Raw genomic sequence first — 26,872 nt, 5'->3', positions numbered from 1 at the left:
AGCTTCTGGGAAAATTGTCCCTGGTGACAGTGTGTGCATATTTATGTATATGTGTTCCCTATGATGGCCTGGCATCATTTGCAGGGTGCATCTTCCTTGCACCCAATGCTCTCTTTGGCTCCCCTGCAGCCCTTGAATTAGATTAGGGTTAGGGTTCGAAAATGGATGGATGGAAAACAGTACTAGGTTTTCAGAGGTGCCGTAAAAGATCAGTGGTTTAGCTGAAGTTAAAGCAGATCATTTCAGCCTATGATGGTGCAAACATAAATAAAGTTAGTGTATGAAGCTTCAGAGCAAACCTCTCTTTATTTATTCAATGATAGTGTAATTTCTTAAAAGAATGTGTACAGCCAACATAAAGAATTATTCTACCTGCAAACCCCAATATTGACTAACTATTGAAGAGAGTATTAATGTCCTGATTTAAATTAAATTTAAACCTGATTTTAAGACGTTGGTTACAGATAGTAAACTACCAGTGCCCGTAGAAATGCGTTACAATGTTTTGGAACACTGAGTCACATGTTCTAGAGAAGTTAAAGTGCTCATTTACAGAGGGATAGGCAACAGAAGCAAGCACTTGAATGTTCTTCACAGATTAGTCTGTTAAAATTTATGGACATATCAATTTAGAGAAAACCCTCTGTTGTTCCTGTATTGTCCGTTTCATTAGAACTATTTTCGAGGCAGAACAGATACCTCAGCACCACCATGTCTGTCAGATTTTGCATAATACTTGATGAAAAACATTGTATAAGATGTCTTAATGGAGAACCCATTGGCAAACTACATATCCAGCTATTTAACAGTTCAAATCTGCAGAGGATAATGCCAAAAAGGTTAGATCTTTTCTTAGTACATGATGAGAATAACAATCCAACTCCAAAAGGAATTACTCCATTTTCAGGCTTCTGTCGTCCCTTCTGCAGCTCAGAGGTCAATTACAATAGTTACTTATTTTTTGCACTGCATGGAGGCTGCATTCATATATACATGACATGACATATATGCATTCATGTATATATTTTCATTTTCCGTTTTCAATATGGGACTCCATATTTTAAATTCCATTTAAAGTTTGCAGTAAAAGCAAAATCCTTTCTATACAAATCCAGCAGACTTGTTTCTGAGATCTCTAGTCTCCAGTCCAAGCTGGTAAACAAAAATAGAATTTCACACTTATGTGTGCGGAACATTTTCGAAAGCTGATCAGAGATGCTGCTCATTTCAGTATCGCAGAATATCAAAATGTTTGTTTTGGACAAGGGTAGTATAAGTCCCACACTCAAAGCAGAACAGTATCACTGGAGTAAAAGGTTTCCTTGAAGCAACACTGCAGATCATAATTTCATTTAGGATGAATATAGCCGTCTTAGTCAGAAATGGGTGAGATTATGAGGTTAATTTACAAAGGCTTTGAAAACACTTGTCAGGCATGCGTAAAGCCTGTCTTGAGTCTCCTCAACCGCCCACTGCAAGAAATCAGGCAACAGTGATGGGCCTCAATAAAACATGCACATCTTAATCAGCATCAAGCAAGCAAATGTCCCTTCTTCTGAGATGGGTCTCTTTGATCTTTGTGTTCATTATCCTCTGGGGAATTGTTTGATGTTCATGGGCTTCACGTCAGCAGCACCTGCTTGGAATTGCAAAGGAAAAGGTAACAAAAGATATACTATTCACGAGGATCAATTGGAGATTATAAGCTGGGCCTTATCTCGTATTTTAACTGTAAGCATGTCATTTAACAAAAGCGGGAGGTTGGATATAAGAAGGTTTTTTTGGAACTTGTATGCCTTAACATCCGCACAAAATACTGCAAGCTTCGTCAGGAAACTCAACAAAGCTATATGATAAATGGCCAGTTTGTCTGAAAACCACAGCAAAAAGCTGTTGATACATTGAGTGCATCAATAGTTGGATGTAAAAGCTTAAAATAAATAAAATCCTGCTTTATCTGCAGTTTAATGCTGGTCTCCCATCAGTGTTTATATCTGATTATTTATTTCAGTTAAGTTCTTTATGATATTTCCTCTTACAGGGATGTACATCTTCATACATGTAACAAAGCAATGTGGATTGTTTATAAGTGAGACTGAACTGATGCTTTCATTTAATATCAGAACTTTTTCTCTGTCATTTTATAAAACAGGCCCATGTCTGTGCAGTGCTACTTTTTTTAAAAACAAAAATACACTTTTCACATGGGTTAAAAAGCTGCCCTATTGATAATTCCTAAATCTAGCTGCCCGCAGTAATGAAGGAAGATTACTTTGCTTAGTGTTGTCTTTAGTACAGATTTTTAAATTAAATTGCCCGATTACAAAATCATGTTTTGTAATTGTAACCAGTACTTAAAAGACACTGCACTACAGATGATTAGTAATTTGTGGATTTACCCTAATTAAAGTTATTCAGATCAATGAATGAACATCTCCTACATCTTTTCACTTAATAAACTGCTTCATATTAGACACTCTGCCACAATATCCCTAACACAGGGGTATACACAGTTCAGTCAACAAATTAACTTAATTTGGTTCAGGAAGCAAGCAGTGTGACTTGTACTGATTACGCCTGCGCCTTGAAAATTTGGATCTTAGTATTCCCCAGACTGCAGAGGACTGCCAAGCAGACTGCACTCAATTTCCTCCTGTTTTGTTCTTCAGAACTGCAACCTTGTGAGTGCTGGAAGAATTCAGCAGTGCCTCAAAAGGAGGCCTAAAGGGGAGAAGCTTCTGTGCAGCCAATTTGAAACTGCATTTAGTTCACCACACACCGTGCAAAGAATGTCCAACCGAAATGGAGGAAGGACATCCAGTTATTGCACTTGGACAATAAAGACAATTATCCTTTTAAAAACTTAGTTGTTAATGCATAGGCTATGATTTACTTTTTAAAGAATTTCACATTTGTGAAACATGAACAAGAAACTCGGCCTTAAGAAAATCTTTCAATAACTTCCATCCCTGCCCTGAAAACAACCCTGTTTATTGTCAAATCTGGCTCCATGTCAGCCTGTGACTAATGCCAATCGTAAGATTGACCTGAAACTAAAAGGAGCCAAATCAGAGCTATGCCTCCTGGGATCAAGACATCCATCACGTACATCTATTCCTTTGTGCAGTACTTAGGACCTGAAAGCAGCCAATCCCTATAACAGCTCAGCTGGAGTCCACAGAAAAGCCTTTCACAGTAGCTCTCTAATTGCCATCATGGTTTCATTCTTTGTTTTACACACAAAGACCCGGCGAAGTACTATAAATCATGCATAAAATACATTAGATTTTACTGAGATTAAAAAAAACCTTAATTTCTGAAGTACTGTATTTGAAGCAATCTTTTTCTGCGTAGTACTGTTTTTCAGTCATATAGCTTATATAGTTAATACTATCATACGTTCATTATCCATGTGTCTTGGTAGCAGTTAATCCACTTTTTTTAAATAGACAATGTTATCAGTGCCTAAATTCAGCGAATCTTTGGTTTTCTATATCCAAATCAAGCTTGCTTCCACTAGCATGTCAACTTTTACAGCTGGCTAGGAAAAATTTGCAATCGTCCCATGAAACATGAAGTTTACTGGATTTATTAGGTTGAATCATATACTGATTAATGATTAATAATAAGTATTAATGAAGCCAAATACCATAAGCAGAGACTTTTGTCTCTTATTTCTGCTAAACAAATGACCAATCACTGATTATCATGGCATGATAAGATGTGATCTATTAAATGTTTAAATGTGCAGTCAGCACTTTCACAATCTGTATTAAGACTTGTTATACTCTAGCTTTTTTCTGTTTCATTTACTTTATACATTTGAGCTTTACTGTCTCTTTTGTGGATTGTTTTATTGCAATGCACCTTGAGATGTATTTTAAGTCATTATAAAGATAATTAATCTTACAGATGTACGTCTTTTCTTTAACTATATTAGCTTATTTTACACGCATGCATGTCTTTTTCCTGCAATATTTTTTTCCTTTCTTCCTTGCAATGACTTCACTCAATCCCACTGAAAAACAGGTTTAAAACAAGTTTTAAACCTGTTCTGGTTCTGGTTCAGCCTCACTGTGAATTTCAAGACAGTTCATTCAAAAGCTGTAAAGTAACAGCAACCATTTTTCAATGCTATTTGCTTCATGCGAGTATTTTAAACATTTACAGTACGTCGTACTGAATACGATACGACATCATTAGTGATGACATGCATTTGCTGCAGAGTCACCTGAAAAAGAATTTTACATGTTGTTTTACTAATCAAAACAAAACACAAACTGGAGGCAAAACCAGTTACCTTTTTTCCTGTCCTGTTCTTTGATTGGAATTTAAATTACAAAGTTACCACATTGACTTCTGAATAAAACTGATAATACTACATCTACATATATTTTTATAAGCCAATTACCTAAAATTGGGAGGGGGGGGGGAGGGGGCAATTCACCTTAATATCTGAACCATGACATGCATTTTCCAAACCATCTCTCAGCACAGTTAATTACCTTCATTCCATTTACCTTCCGTTTAGAGCTGACATACTCAAGGTACAGTATGTGCTTAGTAACAGTATAACCATGTGGTAAAGGGTGTAAAGGTGCATTGGAGGAATAAAAATGGCCTAGTGAGCCCTCATTTCTTCACTTAATAATCTTGGGGATCGCCAGCAATTTGACTTGTAGCATAAACTAAGCCTTCAGACACTAAGCAGGGCATAGTGTTATGCTTTATGATGGCAGAAACCACACTCATCTGCTTTTCATGAAATCTGCAAACCATTATGTAAGACTGCCTCTCTGCCCAGAGGTCGTTCTGCTTCTCTTGGATTGCCTGAGTTGTCAAAGCATCCTTGAATTCTGCCTACACACCACCCTTAATCCAGCCAAGTGCTCTGGCATCATGAACACAGCAGTCAAATCAGTCTTGTGCTGTGTACTCTATTTCAGGAACCAGCCAGTCTGTTACTGGGCAAAACCATCAGCAGAAGGCATACCCAGCAAAAACGTTGAGTGCGCTCCATTCACATTATTAAGAAAAGGAAACAGAAATTGTATGTTTTTTTGTCTACCAATGTTGGGGGGTTGTTTTTGATTTGACGTAGATGTTTTAGGATGAAGCCAACAAATCAAGATTACTACTACTACAAATATTTCATAAATCCTAAAGTACACTATGCCTAGAGCAAGAGACCTATTGATAAAACATTTTCTTCTCAATGAAGAAAGCAGCTGATCAAACTGTAATGGTAACTACAGTTTACATTTAGTGAAACAAACATTAGCTATTGCCTGAATTATATCCAAAAATATCCATATTGCATCACACACATTCCTGCAAGTCAAATCCATTGAACATGGATCTGAGAACATGATGGGCTCTACTTAATGTGCTCTGGAGGAGACATTAATATACACCAGATTATGTAAAACTACATCTGCATAACAATATGACCAGTGATCAGAATAAATGAGTGGGCTTTTGTTTAATAGTTCTAACTTCTTCTGAAATGTTGTCTATCTACCAGCTACACTTGAACTGTGATGCATTTCCATGCGTTACATAAAATGCAAATAAAATGAAGAAATAAACAATGCTCGCATTCTGATTCAGGACCTCTTAGTCACAAGCTTTCACAAAGCACTGCTGAGTACAAACGTCAACTCCAACCTATTCATGTAACTACCAATTGTCAACTGACAAATGATATCCTACCCACTTATGTGATCCTAGCTAAACAAACTCCCCCCCATAACTATTTTAGTGCAACATCAACCATCCACATCTGAATATCACAGTTATTAAGGGATCCCTGGGACTCTTAGTAATAAAAAATATTGGTTCAATTTATAGCAATGGGAAACACTGGTAATCAATTAAGTCTGCTATAAACAAGAATTGAGATCTACCAGACTTCCACACATAGCATATGGCCTGAGACATATCTGCATTATATAGAAAATGGATGATAGATAATGTCACACTGTGGTCTAATGAGAGAGTATGCATTTTAATTACACAGTGCCTACAGCAAGTAAGAACAGAAATTACTCCACATCATGACCTTAATCCAGCATTGTTGTGATCAGGCTTCAATAACCCTATCATTAATCACTCCATCATTTAATGAATTATTGTTTGAATTCAAAGCCAAAACCTAATGGAATTATACATTTAATTTCTATGAGGTTACTGTTAACAATGAACAATGCCTTAGTGTGAAACCTTCTCTACCCCATGCAGGAATACAATATCAAAGTCAAACTGTATACAAATTCTAATTAGGCAGTGATGGACAAAAGAGTACCTTTCTTTGAGCAAAACTAATTAAACTAAGGCGAGCAGGAGAGGTTTTTGTCATCTTCCATTGTGCAACAAATGCATCTGCATAACAATGGACTATACTTGTTTGCAATGCAAAGAAAACTCCAAAAACTTCACACATTAATTCAATCTCAAGGTTAGAGTGAATACACCTTTGTTGTACAATTTCATGTAGACTCAGAGGAATGACATGAATTATGAAATTCTGGACAAACTTGTCTTATCAATGCCTGAGATGCTTGTCACTAAAGAGTTTGAAGCAATTTTAAGTCAGAAAGAAATTAACCAAAACAAAATTAAGGCTGGACTTTATTTAAATGAAATTAAAATTAAGTTAAATTTGATCAATGTGACACTTCCCAAGTAGCACTCATAAGTTTACAATTCAGGATCTAAATAAAGATACTGTCTGTATAACAGTTGCTTTATGATGTAAAAATGCACTTAGCCAAAGTTAAATGATTAGCTTTGTAATGTGTTTTCTAGAAAAGTATTTTAATATCATACATATACTTTGTAAACTACAAATTATAGTGTTTGATAGAAATGTAAAATGGGCAAATAACTGAAAGGGCTTTCATAACTGTACATAACCAAATTAATATTTAAGTAAATCTCTGTGAAGTCAAACCAAGCTCTGCCCGCATAATAAAATGCATCTGTGCTTGGGCCTTATCAGTGCATTTTGTCTCATTCTGCAAATCAAACCCAAAAGGTCTCTTTCAGCATCAAGATGTTGGCTACTATAAAATATAGTACATCACAGAAGCCTTTGGGGGGAAAAAACTTTTTAAACTTACAACAAACAGAATATCACTAATATTTTCTCCTGAATACTGTAATAAATTACTGTATTAAAAGTCATATTGTTTTTTCTCCTATTTCTCATTCCTCATATCTCCTAAATTTGTAGCCTGCTTTTTGTCAAATAACCTTTAATAACAGGAATTATTTTTTTAAATCTGTCCACCTGTACATATTTTTCTTAACAAGTTGCTAACCATATGAGTTAAGGTGGTCTATCAGAATAATTCTCCAGAGAAGATGTTTTGCTTCACCAATCAGCAAGTAGTCAGGAGAAACTAGGAAACTAGGCTTTGTGAGGAACAGGCAATGTCCCAGAAGACAGAGAGTCACCACTCAGTACAAGACTATCACATCCATCCGATTCACCTGTGTAAAAATGGTCAGACTGCAGGGGCTACAGCTCGAAACACACCTCAAAGAAATAATGTGTGTATCAACTGAACAGCTGCAGCTTGCTGTCTACATCAAAACGATCCACATATGCGGAGGCAGTCTATGGGTTACCATACTGACAGCTGAGAGACGAATAGAAATCGTTTCCGCGCCAAAGAACATATGAGACACTGTTAAAGACAGAGCGTCAAACTGTTTTATTCACCAAACAACATCATTATGCAACTGATGGAGCTAATGGAAGAAAACGTGAGCAGTAGTTAGCTTTATGCTGACTTTTGCACTCTTCAAGCTAACCCATAGGGTGGTAGCAGTGTGTTGTGAGGAGTCCTACATAAAAACACAAAGGCCGCTAAAAAGAGAAAGCCTGTCCATCCTGCTAGCTTGTTTAGTTAAGTAGATTTTAGTTTAGTTTAGTGAAAGAAGCTATGATCCCAGCTTTAACCACATGGCTTGGCAGCTTGTCCCAGACTTTCACGACACTTTGTGGGGAAAAAAAAACATGTCACATGTTCTTGGGTTTTACATATACTTTCCCCCACTTTTCCCTTGTGTCTCTGAACTTTGGGACCTTTGCGACAGACATGGGTTTCAGAACTTTAGATATGGATCACAATTTCTATTCTTTTCAGTTATCATTCACACCTATCAATCCATTTCACAAGTAAGCCATTAAAATACTGCCTATTTCCTGAGACGTTTTCGGAAAGGGCTGGCTGAGCTGTTCTTTGCAAAATAATGAAAACCACTGGTAGAGTACAGGGCTGGTTAGGTTAACAGGTTAACTAATCTAACGGTTAGCTTTGATCTTCTTTTCTGCAATGCATCTCAGTGAAAAGCAAAGGCGAGGCAGCACAGAGGCAGACAGCCAAGCAGAGCTCAAGTGGAAACAGAGTAAAAAGAATTTGATCACTTGCCTCACAAAGGACTCTTTTAGGCAATTTTTTTTTTGCTTGAAGCCAGAATAAAATTTCAAGCTTTCTATTTTAGTGCAGTATTTTTTATTGAGAAATATGTTTCTCAGTTCCTGCCATGCCTCCAAGCAACTGAAGGACACAGTTCTAGGAATACGTCTTTCTACTAACGTCCTGTCAGTGTACTGCAGTACACAAGAAGAAAGGTGACACTTCATACACTAATAAGGCCTCATTTAGAAAATTGTGTACAATATTGCTCACCACATTATAGACAGGATATTGCTACCCTGGAATGCATCTAGAGAAGAGCAACCAGATACATCCCTGGGCTTAAAGGAAAGTCCTACACTGACAAAGATTACAAGGGGACCTGCTACAAGTATTCAGAATCCTCAAAGGCACTGATAAAGTCAGTCCAGACTTTCAGAATGAAAAGTGAAACACAAACCAGAGGGAAAAAAGTGGAAAATACATTGCAGTGCATTTAAAATCAAGAACAGCTGTCAGTACTTTACCAAAAGGACTACAAGAGTATGAATCAACCTATGCAGTTATGTTGTTGCTTACACTTATATAGCGCTTTCTGGACACTCCACTCAACTACTACTTTACAGGTAATGGAGACTCCCCTCCACCACCACCAATGTGCAGCCCCACCTGGATGATGCGACGGCAGCCACATTGCGCCAGAACACTCGCCACACATCAATTATCAGTGGGGAGGAGAAAAGAGGAATGAAGCCAATACACAGAGGGAGATTATTAGGAGGCCATGATTGGCAAAGGCCAATGGGAAACTTGGCCAGGATGCCCGGGTTACACCCCTACTCTTTTCAAGAAGCACCCTGGGACCTCAGTTTTATGTCTTATCTGAAGGACGGCACCTTTTTACAGTATAGTGTCCCCGTCACTATACTGGGGCATTAGGATCCACACAGACCACAGAGTGAGAGCCCCCTGCTGGCTCCACTAACACCTCTTCCAGCAGCAACCTTAGTTTTTCCCAGGAGGTCTTCCATCCAGGTACTGACCAGGCTCACACCTGCTGAGCTTCAGTGGGTTGCCAGATGTGAACTGCAGGGTGATGTGGCTGTTGGCAAATTAACTACTAACTACCAAAGGGGATAGATGGAACAAATCACCCCCCTCTCCTTTGTAACCTTCCTGTAGTGCTTATGACTATATGGCCAATAACGTGATCTTAAGTTAATAACTTTGAGGTATTTCAATGGCCAGCTTTCCTTCATGACCAGAGTCCAGATTCCCTATGAACAGGAGACAACAGTGAACAGTCAATCATCACCAGCTGGCTACAGCTGTTAAGGAAGTGTGCTGGGTCTATTGTAGCCAGGATTGTGCTAGTGCACTGGCAAGTCATACCCAATAGTAATCTGTAACATTCTCCATTACTACTATTCTCGTAAACTGATGTATATAATGTAACTACGTTGCAATGATGTATATAATAGTACTTAAGTTTTAAGTCGACACATAAAGTAGCTCACAATGTATAAAACAACAAAATCAGATCTGAAAATAACATTTTGTAGTAAATAAATCCTCTCTTTCCTAATTTTGAAAACAACTCCTTACAATCAGTTATTAAAGCATATGTGCATATACAAAAGGACGTGTAGCACAGCAAATTTACATTTTACTATTTAATATTCTGTTAACACCTACAGTACACTCACTTCATAATGAGTAGTTATGTCTTTTTTAGCTCTGGGAATTACAGGTGGCAGGGGAATATACAAATGGAATTGCCCAAAGAGCCCTTTCCATCTCTGGATACCGCAATGGTTACTATGATCAGTAAGTTCCCCCATCTGAACAAGAAAGCTGACATTGAAATGAATCATTCCAGACATCCCTAATCAAGTCCACAAGATCATTCCATCTCGCTCTTTAGGGCTAACGCCTCTGTCACTTCGGGCTTTTATGATGCCAGCCACAATGTTTTACCAGATGATGACATTTGATAAAATCTTAACCCACCTAATGCAGCATCATGCCTGCTGTAAGAATGTTGCAATTTACCTGACAGGCATATATAGGTCATATAGTCTCCCTGGCCTCCAGTGGCTAAGAAGGGAATCTTTTTCTTCGTTCTCCTCTTAACCTGGACAGCTCCAAGCATTCTTTCATCATGCGGTGCAAAAATCTCCTTGTTGATGGCTGATTTGGCACTCATCGTAGGTTGGGCAAAGGGCAAGCTGCTGTCTTATCTGTCAAGAGAGAAACAAGGCACAGAGCATCCATTTTAAAATGCACTGCTATACCTTCAAGTACATTATTCCCTGCACCTTCCCTGCACATGGAAAGCAATCTAAATAGCACCACAGTCAAAGTGTCCAGAGTCTGCATTTTCAGAGGCTGAATTTTCCTTATATGCAGCACAGCACACGCTTATCTAAAAAAGTTCAGATTTCAATAAACCACAGCATCAGAAGAAGACCATCCATAAAGCATAAAACAGTCAAAAGTCTACCACATAATGTATTTTCTTGCATATAAATAACATATAAAAATGCATTTAATCATCAGGTAGACCTGCACAATGCTTCTGTTGGCTCGGCAGTTTTATTTACCTATATCTATACCCGATCTATTAATTACCTATAGATCAGATGACTGAGTTTTTGACTCATCACTTACTGATGAATTTAATCCTTCCTTGAAGGATTAAGCCCCAACCATTTGCAATGGCAATTTTTCAAATTGACCTTTAAAGCAATGACAAAAACCATTAAAATGAATTTCATTCTCTGGAACTCAGACTAAGTTGGCAATCTCTTTGCTCCCTTGAGCACCGTTTAATAGATCCACCGCACTCATCACGGATCTTTCAACTGCCAGAAATCTACAGAAGTTGTACTAGACATATTATAGTTATATTAAGAGATAAAATACAGTATATACATATAAATTGGTATGTACCTATAGAAATATTATTGGTATAAAATATTAGATGGCTAAAGATAGTAAAGATAAGTACATTGTTTATCATTCATGGAATTTTATTTTCTGAATCTTATAGTTTTAAAATATGTAGCAGCGCTATTCCAATGCACCAAAAATGATTGTAATTAACTAATGACAACATATTACTTTATTCTAAACATGACAGCTATGTCTAGAGAAAATGTCAATCATATAAATGTTACATAAGGGACACTCTATTGACTGACAAATAGTTCAAGACTGTGAATTTTTCTCATGTAAATTTTATGTTCATCCAGGAATCATGAGTTCAAAGCTCAGTTATATCTATAAATCAATGTCTTTTGGAAACAACATTACCTTCAACAGCTCTGACACTACAAAGGTTCTATCAGGATGACATCTGGCAGCTGTGGACCTTTCAAAACAGTAGGGGAAATAGGCAGTTCTTTTTACAATATTGCCTGTGGGCTGTAAAAGTATTTAACTACACACCCAGCAAGACAAGCAGCTAACAATATGTCTATTCTGATTCCTGCCAACTGTAGCAACTGCTACAGTACATCCATTATTTGATTAACTGATGCACACTTAATATTTTTACAGTTTCATTTGAAACAGTCCCCTAAGTCTGCCATCATCAAAGAATTTTCAGCAGGCACTTTCCATTCTAAAGTCTGGACCACAAAAATGTATGAGTACACAAGATAAACTACGTAATTGTTGACAGTTACAACAATCTCCTTGGGCCTTTTGCAAGTTTTCTTTTGAAAAATGAATGTAATTTGAGATACTGGATGATATAACAGCTTAAAGGATTCCCTTCCATGCCATCAGCTACTGTACAGTATATCACTCTGCAACTCACAACTAGCAACCCACTGAAGCTCAGCAGGTGTGAGCCTGGCCAGTACCTGGATGGGAGATCTCCTGGGAAAGCTAAGGTTGCTACTGGAAGAGGTATTAGTAAGACCAGTAGGGAGCGCTCATCCTGACCCACACAGTGGTCCTAAAGCCCGAGTACAGTATACATTAATCAAAAGATAACAGTGCATTGCTTTGACATTTTTCAGCCAGATGAGGTGAAGTTTAAACTAGGCTCTGCTCTTCCCTTGCCAGTTACAGTACAATACAACTTATCGGTGAAAGCTTACTTTCAAGTTCAGTCTTATTGTAGATTTCACATCAGTAACATATCAGCTTATCACTTTTAAATAAGTAAGCACCCACTCTTCAGGACCATGCCATGACATTGAATTTAGCAAAAAGTAAACACCACCTTTGGATCTTTTTTATACAGCATAATGACACCTATCCAACTTCCACTGTACACTGGCAATCAGCCATGCATTTCTTTACTTCATTCAGCTGCAGGCCACATTCTTTCAGAGGCTAACTTCAGGTCAGCAGATAAAGGAATTAAGGCTATACAGCATACCAATAAACACAACTGGTAAACAGAGTCTGTGGAGCTAGTTTGGTGATAAAATGGTGGCTGCAGATACTCAACTGGCCACTGAGTTGGCAGCCCTCATTAATAAATAACAAAATGGACAGAAAGTTAAGAACCACCTTACAGACCCAGCAGTGCAAACTTTTTTTGGGTACTCCATATTGTAGATGTCAGAAAACTTTACTGCACAGATGCCTTTCATTTTGTTGAAACCAACAGGTAAATAATTAACTTCTTGAGGTTTAAACACTTCTTTTGTAAAATCAATAAGAGATAAAAGAGCAAAAGAGAGCACTTGATGTTTTAGTATATACTTGTCAATTCACTAAAAATGTGAAATTGATCAAATCAATGAGAATATACCACATTCACATTTGTGGAACTGCCACTAAAAGATCTGAAGCTACATCATATTACTTAATGGCATCCCACTATTTATGAATGGCACATATATTAAAAACTGTATATACCAAAGTACTGTATATTATTCCCATTAAATAAAAAATCTCTGAGGTAAGAGCAGTTAAGTAAACAAATTAATACAATGACTTCACAGTAGTCATTGTATCATGTTTTATGCTAAAGAAAAAGAAAAGAAGGAAACTTAATGACATCGACGGTGCTTAAGGGAATGAAAGAAACTAATCTGTTTGCAAATAAATGGGACACATCCAATTTAAAAAGAGCAAGTGTTCAGTTTGTTTTTAAATTACAGGATGAGAACTTCATAAAGCAATTGAAATCTGTCTCACTGCCATGTCCCTTTCATCTAACACAGCCATTATGCAATGAAGGACAAAATGAAAGAAAATACACTAAAAGTTTCATTTAAATTATCAGAGGCTAATGTATATTTAAGAAGTGTATGACTCATGGTTTGCGTTGTGAAAATGTTCATCTTTAGTGGGTAACCTGGTAGAAAAACTGTACATATGGAACTTCCTCTTAAGATAAACAGGCTGAAATAAGACTACAGACTAAGTATAAAACATGAAAAAAATGTCTGAAGAATCTTTACAGATAAAGCACAAATTGAAGCACTACTATGCTCCCAAACAGCCTAAATGCTGGAATGAAAAAGAGAACTTAAAAGCATAATCATACATTCTACAGTGGATTCTAATGCATCAGTCAAAAAGACTTCTATTTTACAGCCCACAGTTCTTTAATTCCACTAATCTGGTGTTGAGTCGCAGGTTAAAGCTTGGGGCATGCTGCTTGCCAACTGTGACTGGGTTTCCCCCAAGCAGTGGTGCTCAACTGGCTCACAGCCACCAGGACTAGGCCTGGGATGACTCCGAGAGGACACTTCTTGCTCTCAGTGAAACAGCATGCATTATAACTTGATGCTTGATTGGACATACTTCTCTTCCAATCAGCTCTGAACCTCCTTACTTCCAGTACTCAGCTGTGGCAGTTTAAAACCTTTCAACTTATTGAAAGCTAACAGCACTACACAGGTACATTACAAAACATTACATTTTTAAAATATATAAAAAGTATTTCAAGAAATAACTGCAAGAACACATACTCCTTGCAAAGGTCACACAAAACAAACCAAATCACACTAACTTTGCACTACTGAATTCAAGTAGTGCACTCAGGCTTGCACAGCTACTAACTGCTGTATCGGAGCGATCTTGGTAGGTGGCTATAGCACATTTAAAGTTCAAGGGTCTTGGCTGTTGGAAATAACCCAGGCTCTGAGACGTCTGACGTCTGAGACGTCAGAGGTAGGATGTCCTCCTACCTGCCGACATCAGAAATTAACCCGAAACATATCCTTTATTGACCAAGGAAAAAAGCAACACAGCGTTTTTCTGCACTTGCTCTTATCTGTAACCAAGAAACTGAAACGTTTGCTATGGTGACACCCTGGCTAACCTAATCCTGCAACACTGCACATTTCTAGAGTTTATGAAACTTGATGGCAGTAAAAAACAAACACAGATAATCTTCACTATCTTACTCTTTCAAAACATAAAACTTTTCCTTGAGCATTTTCATTTTCACATGAGATGGTCATGAAGAAAAAGAGGCAGGGCACATACTTTTTTAGCATAAATCACATCCATATAAGCAGCTTGATAAATCAGGATAAAGACACAGATATGCAGATTTCACTGGAGTATTGTAATCAAAACTATTGCCTGAAAGGGTACCACAAAATGCTGGTTTTCTTGGATTTTCACATTTATAGAGCAAAGTTTCTTGTCTTCAGACTACTGACAGAATGAAGCTGCATTCCATGTAGGAACAGCCAGTCTTTGTGTGCTTAAAGTTACAATAATTGTGATATTGTACATAGCTTGTGAAAAATGTAAAAAATACATAATTTAAGATACATTTTAAAAATATAAACCACCATACTGCTAATATATTTGCTGTGGATTTAATTATGCCACAATGGAACTGACTGGAATTGCACATTGTTTTTCAAATTTTTTTGGTGGGAGTGTTTTCAAATCCCAAGTCATTTCACACCTCAAAAAGCACTTTCTCCACTTACAAAATCATGATGGAATCACAGTCATAACCACAGCTATCAAGCCCATTCCATTGAGATATGGATATATATATATATCAATCCCTGAAATCGGTGATCTTTTAATGTAAAAAATAAAACTTCCACAATGTGTGGCTCAAACGTACTAACATCTAAAATAAATTTTATGCTAAATTCCTCACATTCAACATCAAAAGAAACCATACAGAATTTTTTAAAGGAATCCTTGCAGAAAAGCTGTAACAATCCACACAGTGAGAAGCATCCTATAAAGCATTTTAAAGTGGCTTTCTTTTTGCCTTAAATTGCACTGAAAACCTCTCCTTTTAAGAGGGAATAATAACTTTTATTTATAAAGCGCCTTTCCAAACACAAGGACACTGTACATCTTGAATAAGGAAAAAGACAAGAAAAGCTCAGTAAGAGTAAATGAAAAAATAAAAACAAAAGCATACAGGTGTGTACAAAATGATTACAGACAATCAGATGTAGACCTTAATAAAAAGGTAAGTTTTAAGTTCAGATTTTAAGAGAGTTAGTTTAAGAGGTTGTCTCTCTGTAAAAGTCTGAGGAAGGCCATTCCACAATACTGGAGCAGCAACAGAGAAGGCCCTGTCACCAAAAGTCTGTGATTGTTTAGTCCAGGTTGTTTAGAGCCTTGAAAGTCAGCAACAAGATCTTGTATTGAATACGTCACTTTATAGGCAACCAATGTAGAGACTTAAGTCTAGGAGTGATATTTTTGCCAGGGTCTGGTGTGAGTGAGTAGTCTAGCTGCAGAGTTTTGAACATATTGAATACATTTAATTTACAATTTAAAATCAATTCCAGATGTACAAAGAAGTGGGTTCCTTTGCAAAATCCACTCAATGCTTGCAGATGTTCTTCTGCTCTCCTTCCAGAACTTAAAACTGGCCTATTTTCAGATTTTGTCTAATAGTCTAATTGAAGTCATAACTTCATAGTACTATAGAGTATTTTATACAATATCACGACTGTCAATAATACTGTAAATGTACCTGCTCCTTCTGCTTAAAATCTTAAAAACAGTTCAATACATGCCACGCTTTGGCTTGGCTTACGCATTTGACTGGCATATGGTCATGGGCCTCTTGTTATCACTCCCATCCCCATTCCTTAATCTATCCATCTCCTACAGTATATTGCTACACTCAGTGCACACAAGGCATCTACCTCGGCTTCAAGATTAAAATTCCATTTACAGGGCATTTTAAAATGTGGCTTAATGGCACAGTATAATACAAGCATTCAACACAATCACTTGTCTCTCTATACTTGCTGTGAAACAGCAGTCAACTCAACTGGAGAATTTTTTCTTGGTTGTAGATGTAACTTTAATTCTGACTAAACATCACTTTTAAACTAATCAGGGTCTCATAGAAACAAACCTGGCCTCTTTTGAGTAGAGAACCCATTCTCTCTGTCACAAAAGCATACAAGACTAAAGTTGATAATAATTGATAAATACGAGGTAAATCTAATACACCGAAGATGAACACAATCAATGGCTGATACAGATTCATTAAGTAACTGCTTAATGAAAGTTAGCAATAAACTTAAGATACAAAGTCAGTATACAGAATACCAAAAGCACATTAAAATGCCAGCAATGGCACAAAACAAAAACAGGTTTTTCTATATTTACAGAACTGCATTTATATTTCGTTAGGTAGTAGCTGGGTCAGTATGTGCAGACTGCAAAAGAAACAAGTAAAGGATTTTTTACATGCTGAAAAGAGTAGAAAAGAAACAATATTTTGGCTGTGGAGCCTTCTTCAGGTGTGACACCTTTTCATCTCTTTTCAGCATTCGTATTTAGTGTCAAATATGCTAACTAACTATTTAACTCCAATCTAGTCACTAACATAAGCTTGATTATATGAATACTATGATGTATAAGGTACATACAGTAGCAAAACTTTAACCCATCTCCTCTGTACTGTACTTGCAGTGTTACCACTGCAACTGTAACATTAAGTTGACTTTCTCAGGTCAGTTTAGGTGCTGACTATTCCCTTAATCTTCACACGGTACAGGATAAATAAGTTATTTCCTGTCACCACACTGATTCAATCTACAATTTGGTTTTCTTGTATGAACAAACTCATAAATAAGCCGCAGTTCCCAGTATGCCTCTCAATTACCTAACGAAAGAAACCCAGACAAGTGATCCTGGCTCAGTCTAGCGTTTCACCCACGTTTCCATGATTATTCCTGCCATCGCTTTATCCGCCCAGATCCCTCATATAAACCACATCTGACTTCAGCTTCTTTCCTTATGTCTGTTTTCGTCTTTGCTCTCTCCCTTCAACTGACAGATTAAATGTGTGACAGTATATTAACTCTATATTACAATATTTTAAATGGCATAATATACGTCTGCAACGAGAAGGATTTGAAACCGGTGGTTCCTTTACTCTTATTACTATTCCTCAAACAACATAATGAAAATTTAAATGAAGAAATCTAGGATTATTGCCGATTAATTATTGCTCCAAACCTACCTCACAATATGAAGTGATTTTAGAAACCAAATACAGGCAAAAGGTATTCACTGTACTTTCAAGCAGTGCCAGAGTTTCCTGCAGGAAAAAAAAACCTGGTGGTAACCTCCCACATATGACAAATAACTACAGTATATAACACCTAGATAACCACCTAGTTATACAACAGCTAGATCTCTGTACTAACCTGCAAACTAACTAGCTATCTTTTTATAATAATTAAACTATCATCCTAAACAAGACGTTATTTGACACAACAGCTGTTTTGATTATACAGGGTTCATCAACAGTGTAGGCTACCCATGATGCTGCCTTTGCTGACTTTCGAGGGCATGTCTTTAATATGGATTCTTGTGTACATTCTGATAGTATTTAAGCTTTGGTTTGGCCAGGCAGTTGTATACAGCTTTAATTATCAAACACCTATAAAGAACTATGACAAATGCAAATGTGATGGCTAATGCAATTATAACTAGTCTTGTTTATTTTCATTATTTATATTTTTTCCACACACAAAATCACTATAATAAAATACTAATCTTTTATTCTAAAGAATAAAAAAAGTTATAACTTCCTTATTTTAACCTGTTTCATGAGCCAATACATGAAAGGGGAGTGCTCAGTATTTTAAGATTTTATTCTCTCATAGGTAATCACATAATCACGTTCACTTAAGGCTTGCAAATCTTTTAAACACATCCACTACCGCCATCCAGTTTTTTTTTTTAAGATGAAAAGATACATGTCAACACTGTGACAGAGATCTCAGACAGATTTAATTTTAGGACTACATTTCATTTTTTGCCACAAAAAAGCTAAGCATCTAAACAGCTAAAAACAGATAATAGAATAGTGCTTGCAGGTCTTAAAGTGGGCATAAACAAAACACTCTAAAGGCAAGAATTTTATTTCAGTATTTTTTTTTTGAGTAGTACAAATAAAAATGTGTAAAAGGGACCAAACTAAATGCCTGAATATAACTGGAAACTGAAACTTTCCACTTTCCAAGTCTTAAAGAGTTTTCTGAAGATACCCAGGAACCATTTACAATAAGGATGGCAGATTGACAGTGTACACATCATTCTTGGGGATGGAATTGAGCATCCAAGTATCTTAAAAGGATATTGTTGCTTCATAGCAACCCTAAATATATTTTCAAATTTGGCCACAGACAATCGTTTGTTTTGCTCAGGTACTACTCAGGAAAATGAATCTATAAAAAAATGAAAATCAGAAGTTATCACACAATTGTCATTGCTTGATTGAAAAAAGGCTGCAAAATATTATACCCATGTATTATGCATAACCTCCACTCATTTTATTCCTTCACCTAGCAGCGTAAATCACAAAGCACCAAGGAGGTACATTCAATATCAAGCACTTAAAAATACAATTTAAATTTGTATATGTTTACATTGCATACATACAGGAAATAATTGCTCACAAAATGCACAAGGCTCATAAAAAGGCAAGGAGCAGTTCATTACAAAAGTCAAAGAGAAAACAGGAATCCTTTCTTTATACAGCTTTATAAGAAGCATTCAAAAAAGGTTTCATGCCAGTGCTTTCGGCCTTCACTATTACAAAAAGAGATTGGTTTTCCAGCATGAAATAGAAGCTGTGACAGCAGCAATGGTCTTTCCAAAGAAAAATTAAAACTGTTGTTCTTGTTCAGCTGTCTGTGCTCTCTGAACATAATCTAAACAAACCCTTCTTGCATAAAATTTGACAGACAGGGTAAAGCTGAGTTTCAATAACTACGACACCCACAGTATCAGCTACTGTAATCTGGAACTGTGGGAAGCGGTTAAAAAAGCTAATCTACTGTGCTTTAGAAACATACTGCAAAGTTTTACAGACTCCAGGTTTTGCAGATCCCTGGCTTTTATCAACACAGATGGTGCTTATAAACCTTAATAAGCACTCAGAGACCACAGCACAGTGCTCAGCTCAGCTGTTTTCTGCCCGTGCTAATCCACTATAAAATGACTTTCACAAAATAAGTTTTAACTAGCCACTCTCAATATTGTGAAATAAAAATAAATGTCTCTCACAAAAAACTATCATTATATCATTATATTTTCAATAAGCATGTAATATACAATGACAGAAGATAAAGGCATCACCAATAGTCAGTGAAGCATTAGTTACCAAAGTGTTTTCAGCCTGTAAACTATTAATCTGCCCGACACAACAAAACACAGAATCAAAATGACTTCTGCTGGATGATTTAATATTGTCTAAAAATGAGGAGGCTGAGCAGAACCAGTCTAAAGTGTAATCAAGCGCAGGTTGTAGGCTTGCTTGGTTTGGCTCACAAAAGCTTTAGGAGTGGAAACATGCTGGGGTAATCTACTTCATTCTGATGTAGCCAGGAGCTCTCTTAGAGGCATCAAAGCTCAGGTAATTAAAATTAATATTTGTCTCTGTAGGGCATTACATTTAATTCTTTTCCCAACTTTTGTTCAAGTGGGGATAAAAAACTAGACCTTGAATAGTGTTTAGAATCCAACCAGGCAAGGTTGAACGTTGGTCTACAATATATGCCTAATCTGGCATTCAAGGTATAACACAGAACATCAATGTTTAATTATATTTTTTCTGACTTTTCAGTTCCAAAGAAATGTCAGCCTCCAACTCCATCCAGCGTACCTTTTAACTAGATCTGGCAGAAGAGGGATAATGGAACTAGACACTAGTACTATATAGTGCCAAAGCAGCAAATTCTCTAGGGTTTCTTACGGTTTCAAAATACATTTGTCTTTGGAGTGAAGCTTTTTTTTTTCAGAATAAAAACAGTTTCGGGTTTGCAGTTCATGATAGCCTGGCATGTAATTTGCTAAGCACAGACAAAATCTAAAGTGCTACTTGCTCTCAGGTTAGTACACTATCTCAGGTAAGCTGTTTTCTCTCCCACCACTTCTGTGAATAGTATTTTATATAAGGTAAAACTCCTCTGAATGCAAAGAAAGGAATGAAGAAAAAGCCACTGACGAAAGCTATGAGTCACCAGTAAGTAGGAGCAGTAGCCAAGGGGTACTGTACAGCAAGACTGAATCATGAATCAAGCATTCAGGCTTTTCTCCTTTTATGCTTGGTTTCATGTACCTATAAAACTTTCTTTTTTTTCCAGGACACATATGGAGTTATTTATGGGGTCCATGTGTCCTTATTAAGCATCCCTGCCAGCATAAAATGCATTATGCTAAAACACTTAATAAATATTTACATCTTAAGGAATGTTTCAGGATGTCACTCAAATGATTCTTTTTGAAATGAACTGAAGCCTAAAAAAACTCCTCCATACATTAATTTTGCTCATATTTTGGGTTTTGTATAGCAGAAGATAAAGGTCAAGTATGAAACAAGCCTAAACATTTCAGCTCAATGATAACCTGAAACAAAGGTTTTACCTTAGTCTGTATTTCATCAAGCTTACACTGCTTTCCACTGCAAACAGTGCATTTTCATCAGACACTGCCCATGATACGTTAGAGGCACAGGACAAGTCAACACCTGGAAAGTGTATTGCTGCTACATATGATCAAGCCTTGTTTGCAAGCAAACTTTTGTAGTTATCTACAAAAATACTGATCATTCCAGTAGTAAGTGCAGGAGAATGAATGGTGGATGTCTATAAAACAATAAGATTTCTGCTGAAAGTCATGCTGGTGGGCCAGCAGGTGGTAGTATTCCCAGCTGGACCAGATTTCTAAGAGTGATAACCCACTAAACTGCCCATGGGCATTATGTAGGAGGTGCTGTCCCTTTGATGACATGGTCATTAAAGATTCCACTGCACTTTTCTAAACAGAGTTAAGGGTGTTTACCTCAGTGTCCCCCAGTATCCTGGCTAAATTCCACTGTGGGTTATGAAAACAGAGCAAAAGCCATTGACAATGTATTTAAATTTTAAAAATCATATATAATACTAACGACACAGACTTAAAGCAAACTAATTGTAATTTGTAAGCAAAAAAATGTCAATAAACTAGAAAGAGATCTAAAAGTCTAGAAGCAATTACCGATTCAAAATTCCAATGTGTCTACAAATTTACAAACATTCCTGAATGCTGCTAAAACCAACTACTGTAAAAAAAAAATTCCAAACACTTTTTTAATGGAAGGCTCACATTGATCTCTCACCACACACAACCATTTGAGATTTTAATTACATCCCCTTTGGCCTCCAACCTAAAATAAGATTCAGGGTACCTTGTCTCACTGCAATACCTTTGCAGTTTGATGTCTGATTACCTTGGTTTCAAGTGCAGTTACAGTAAGTGATAATGACCTCATCAAAAAGGCCTCAAGTCATCTTCAAATGGATAGCAACTGAAAATAGATGTTCAAGCAAACTTTCCAGCAAAAAGATTTTCACCACAAAACTGAGAGACAATGGCTGAAGCCACTATTATACACTGATATGAAGCGATCTATGATCCAGAATGAACCGCTGATGCAACTTCCCTAAACAGGCTGTACAGTCTCTAGGGAAGCTTGCATAGGAGCAGCAAAGATATTTCCTTGTTTCCCATCCCACAAGAAGTTAAAAACTCAGGTGTATAAAACTAAGACCCTAACCCATCCCATTTTCTCATTCTTGCAGGCTGGGCAAGACTGTGGTTTTTTGCTCAGAAGGCTGCGGTTTCAGTTAGGATCCTCACCAGGATTACAGAGCAGATCAGAAATCCTGGCAGACCTTGACAACTCATAAGAGATACTGTGAAGGAGATAAAAGTGAATTTTAATTTGAATGTAACTTCCACATATAGATTGGTGGTCACAAATCACCCACTACTGGAAGGATCTTTGGATAAGTTATTTTATAGTTGTCTGCAAGGTTGGATAAACACTACTTAATAAAAATGAAATTACACAGATCACTTCCTTCTTTATCATCTCTAAAAGTATCTACAGTATTTACTTCCTGCTGAAATATGTCTTAGCTCTATGCACTCTGCACTCCAAAATAATTTTTGAACAGATTTCTCAAAAAAAGAGGAGCACAAAAACTTCAATGACACCCACATTGAATGACACACAGTCCTTTTTGATATTTTCAGCTAAATCACGACACCATTTCACAAAGTAAAAACTGTAGAACCTGAAAACAATGCAGCTTTACTTCCAATACTTGTTTTATTTTAACTTACCATGAACATCAAACAACTGAAATTTCTCTTGAGCCCCCAGAGTGAGAACTTTTAATGGTGTCTTCCACTTGCCAAAGTGTTAAAATAGAAATCACACTCATGTGCATATATTATATGTATATTTCCACACATATAAAGTACTTTACAAATTATTTAGAATTTTAGTACTGTTTGTACAGGTATGTATAGCTGCATTTACTTCAAAATGATACAACTTCATGTTCTGAAAATATATCAGAAACATAGCTCGCATAAGCCTGTATGCATCAAAGTAAAATTTCTCCCAAACTAAGGTGGAGAGAGGATTTGGAACTGGACACTCATTGAATACAAAATGGAAAGTTACCTGCCAGTGATCACCATTTCCACACCAACTGTGCTGTATCTCTTCAGAGCAGAACTGCAGTTAACATCAGCTGGCTTTTATTAAACGATTTAGCTCATGCATACTAACAGCTAAAGAAAGATGCCAACATTGAAGGCTGTATACTGTAAGTATAGCAAAATCCAGTTCCACAATTTAACAGACATCCTTTCTGAAATGGGAAAAAATGATGATGGAACAAAAATAAGCTATCAACAGTTCCCAGTTTCCATACTTGGAACTCAGCCTCCTTCAACTGGCAGATAGTCCTGCCAAAGACTTCATTATCCAAACGTACTATACGCCACAAGTCCTACATTACAAAACCTGTGACTACGCTCGATGGAAAGCAAATCTTTGTGAAAACATCCTAGTCTCCCGACACGAGTATACAATAAGACTTTAATTTTCTAATACATTTAAAGCCCAGTGCTAACAAAGGCTTTCCGTAAAGTCTTATGTTTGTATTTTATCCTGGTACATCTTTTTTTTCCGAAGATTTAAAACTGCGTCCCTTAAGTATCAATAAACCCTTATCTTAAGCTGCAATAACATACTTTCTAAAACTAGGTAACGTTTAGAAGTTAAAAATACTCCTAATAATAGCCAAGCAATAAAAGTTAATTTGAAAGAGAACTAGAAATCAACCATTAAAGAGGAACTTTTTTCATAAGGTTTTAACTGACGGATTTAACCAGATTTCGCTTCCTTGTTATAACCCCAAAGGAATGCATATAATGCATGAAGCTAGGAAGTATCGGTTAGACGATAAGGATTACCACGACCAGTATCATGAGTTAAGGGTTGGATATTTGTGCAACACTGAATCGTTTTTGATGCATTACTCCTTTTCTACGCTGTGAAAATGAGAAGCTTTACATCCGACTCAGTTTCTAAACTAAATTAAAAAAAACTTCGTTCCTTTTTTGCCACCCTCCATCCATCCATCCATACTGCTAGCGGTTTTCAGTTTTTTTCCAGTTCACAGAAACGTCTTTCTGCCACTTCAGACCGATATTTTAAGCGTAGCCATTTTACCGAAAGGTTAGAATTTAACCGTTAATCAGAAACCGAATTTTACAATATTCGAATGGCTGGCTGAAATGAACGACAACGTGAAGTCGGCATTTTACTCACCGCCTGTACTGTGTCCTACATTTAATAAACGTGTGTTTTTCCAAGAACTGCGTAACCGAATACGCAGAATTCACCTGTACATTGTATCAGTTTCGCTCTAATTGTCACCTCCTGCAGGTAGCTTGCAAATTGCGTTTTTCTCCTTCACAAGCCATATTGCAGGAGCAGTTTCGGTACTGTATATCTGTCAATTAACTTTCGTCCCAAACAACACTTTCGAATACAGTTACCTGTACCTGTATATCTGTGGTATATGAGTTAAATCCAGGCATAAAGCGGTAAGAGAACGACTTTAATACAAATATTGGAAATCTACGTCGTATTTCAGCTAACAGAGAAAAGAATAAAAATGAGAGAGAGACAACCTTTGCTTTTGGGTATTTTCACAGGTGAACTCGGATGTTAATGTTTCAATCAGCTGGCTTGCAGCTGCTTTACAGTGAACTACTGGCTGCAATAAAATCATAAAACGTAAAGCACGGCCAACAAAAAAAACGAGTAACGTAAAAAAAAACAATACTGACTTCAAGGCTTGACATAAGTAACTTTATTTTACTTAGTCGCTGAAAAATCGAATTGAAAGGAGTTAAGCAGCCAATTCTTTAACTCTTCAGAATTGACTGCTGCAGTCCATTGTTAGGCGGTTCTCCGTCCTCTCCCCTTGCTTTTTTAAACGGTGGCAACTAGTTGTCTCTTGATGATCATTTCGCCGATTTAAGCAGAACTTGAGCAAAAACGAGCTAGCGGTTTTAAAAGCTTTTGATGATTCTGGGTAGGCACAGTTCCTGACTTTGGAAGGTTTGCAATGTCTGCAACAGCCTTTGAAACCCCGTTCCCAGAATCTAATGGATGCAGTCCTGCCACCATGCGCTGTGTTGAGACATAAACCAAAGCCTGCTTCGCAAAAAGCAGACCGTATCTCAAACTTAAATGTTGGAATCCAAAGTTGTCATCGGTTGGCCAGGAAGCATGCTTTAGATCTCTACAACATGTTTTGTTAAACTTATTAACTACCGACTAAATGCACACATGAAACTAAACCTGCAGCAACCTGCGAGAAATCAGAGAAAAATAAAAAAACCTACCACTTTTTACAGCCTGGGGATACCTCCACGTGAAAACAATATCGTTTCGATCTGCTCAACACGGACAGCAACCATCAACCCTCAGGTGTCAAGATGATCCTGTTATCTGATCAGATTCGACTGGATCATTTCGCTTTGAAAATCCCAGTAATCCCGAAGTCCTCTTGTAATTTCTCAGTAGTACACTCTAGCGCTGCTGCAGTCTGTCTCGCAGCCTGGTGGAACAGCACCGGCGTTACTTCCACTCCTTTGAACGGCCCGTGACGTGGAGGAATAGTATTACGTATGGCACACGAGTGCTCTTTGCTCTTAAAGAACAAAAAAAGCCGCTTTTCAAAAACAGAAGAGGGAAATAAACAATGAGAAACGTCTAAATGATTTTCATTATTCTATAACTAATAATAACTAATAACATCATTCATTATTAATTATCGTTCTATAGCTAATAATAACAACAACACTACTGTTCTAAAAATAATGTGACCTCCGAAATTCGGACAATAATACAATATCGTCTGTGATCTGTGAGCACACTTCATTCTGTTGTTCTTCAGTTTTGCCTACGGTCTTTGTACAGCAGTATTTTCCAAACTATTGCTTTTTCTAGTTATAAACTTATAAATATATACATTAATTATGTAACAGCGTATTATACTCCAGTCAACAGTGTAATGTTTATAAACAAAGCACTCTGAATTGTAAAACCACAGCTGTCTTATGACAAGCTTAGTCTTCAGTGTTTGTTGTTCCATTCTAACTGGTATGGTAAATAATATTTCACCAGTGATGACACTGAAGAAATATACGAAATGAAGCTAAAGCTGTGATATACAGTGGGTGTTTCATATCTGTCGAATCTCCTGACTTTCTTTGAATGACCAAACTATTCACATTTATGGGTAAAATATGAATACGAGGAATGGGGTTATTTTCAAGTTAAAAGGCAGCCTAAACAAAAAGTAACCCGAGCCAGTGCTGTTCAATTTTAAAGTAAATTTTTCCAGTTCTGAAGGATTTCATATTTTTATGGTTACTTTATCTTGTTAAACAACTTATTATTATAAATCGTTTCATTTATAATATTCACAATTCTGTTTTGGAACATAACTATCATAATTTTTCTCTTTCAGGCCTCTGACAGAACAAGAGCACAACACTTTTATAGTCATAAAAAGATTACAAGCCTGTTGTGATATGGTGACAGTTTAAAACCATTCATCTTTCTTTTTTTTCCTTTTAAAAAGAGGTAAAGGGGAGTATTTGAA

The 26,872-nt window shown here is 36.8% G+C and overlaps 1 protein-coding gene across 5 annotated transcripts in view; it reads right to left on the bottom strand.

The window, feature by feature from the left end:
* The window catches only part of LOC102684649 (syntaxin-binding protein 6), a 107,036-nt gene extending 81,176 nt beyond the window's left edge, over positions 1 to 25,860 (bottom strand). The window contains exons 1-2 of one of the 5 annotated variants that reach the window (XM_015350880.2): positions 25,608 to 25,860; positions 10,437 to 10,666 (exon numbers count right to left, since the gene is read on the bottom strand). In XM_015350880.2, the coding sequence (XP_015206366.1) occupies positions 10,437 to 10,632 (196 nt within the window). In that variant the 5' untranslated portion in view covers positions 10,633 to 10,666; positions 25,608 to 25,860. Of the gene's footprint in view, positions 1 to 10,436; positions 10,667 to 17,865; positions 17,944 to 23,367; positions 24,429 to 24,522; positions 24,611 to 25,607 lie in introns of those variants that run through there. The other 4 variants (XM_006632419.3, XM_015350883.2, XM_015350881.2 and 1 more) reach the window with 4 other exon arrangements.
* Between the last annotated feature and the right edge of the window lie 1,012 nt (positions 25,861 to 26,872).

This window comes from Lepisosteus oculatus, chromosome 8 (assembly GCF_040954835.1).
Source record: "Lepisosteus oculatus isolate fLepOcu1 chromosome 8, fLepOcu1.hap2, whole genome shotgun sequence".
NCBI lineage: Eukaryota > Metazoa > Chordata > Actinopteri > Semionotiformes > Lepisosteidae > Lepisosteus > Lepisosteus oculatus.
This window is presented reverse-complemented; position numbering and strand designations above follow the sequence as displayed.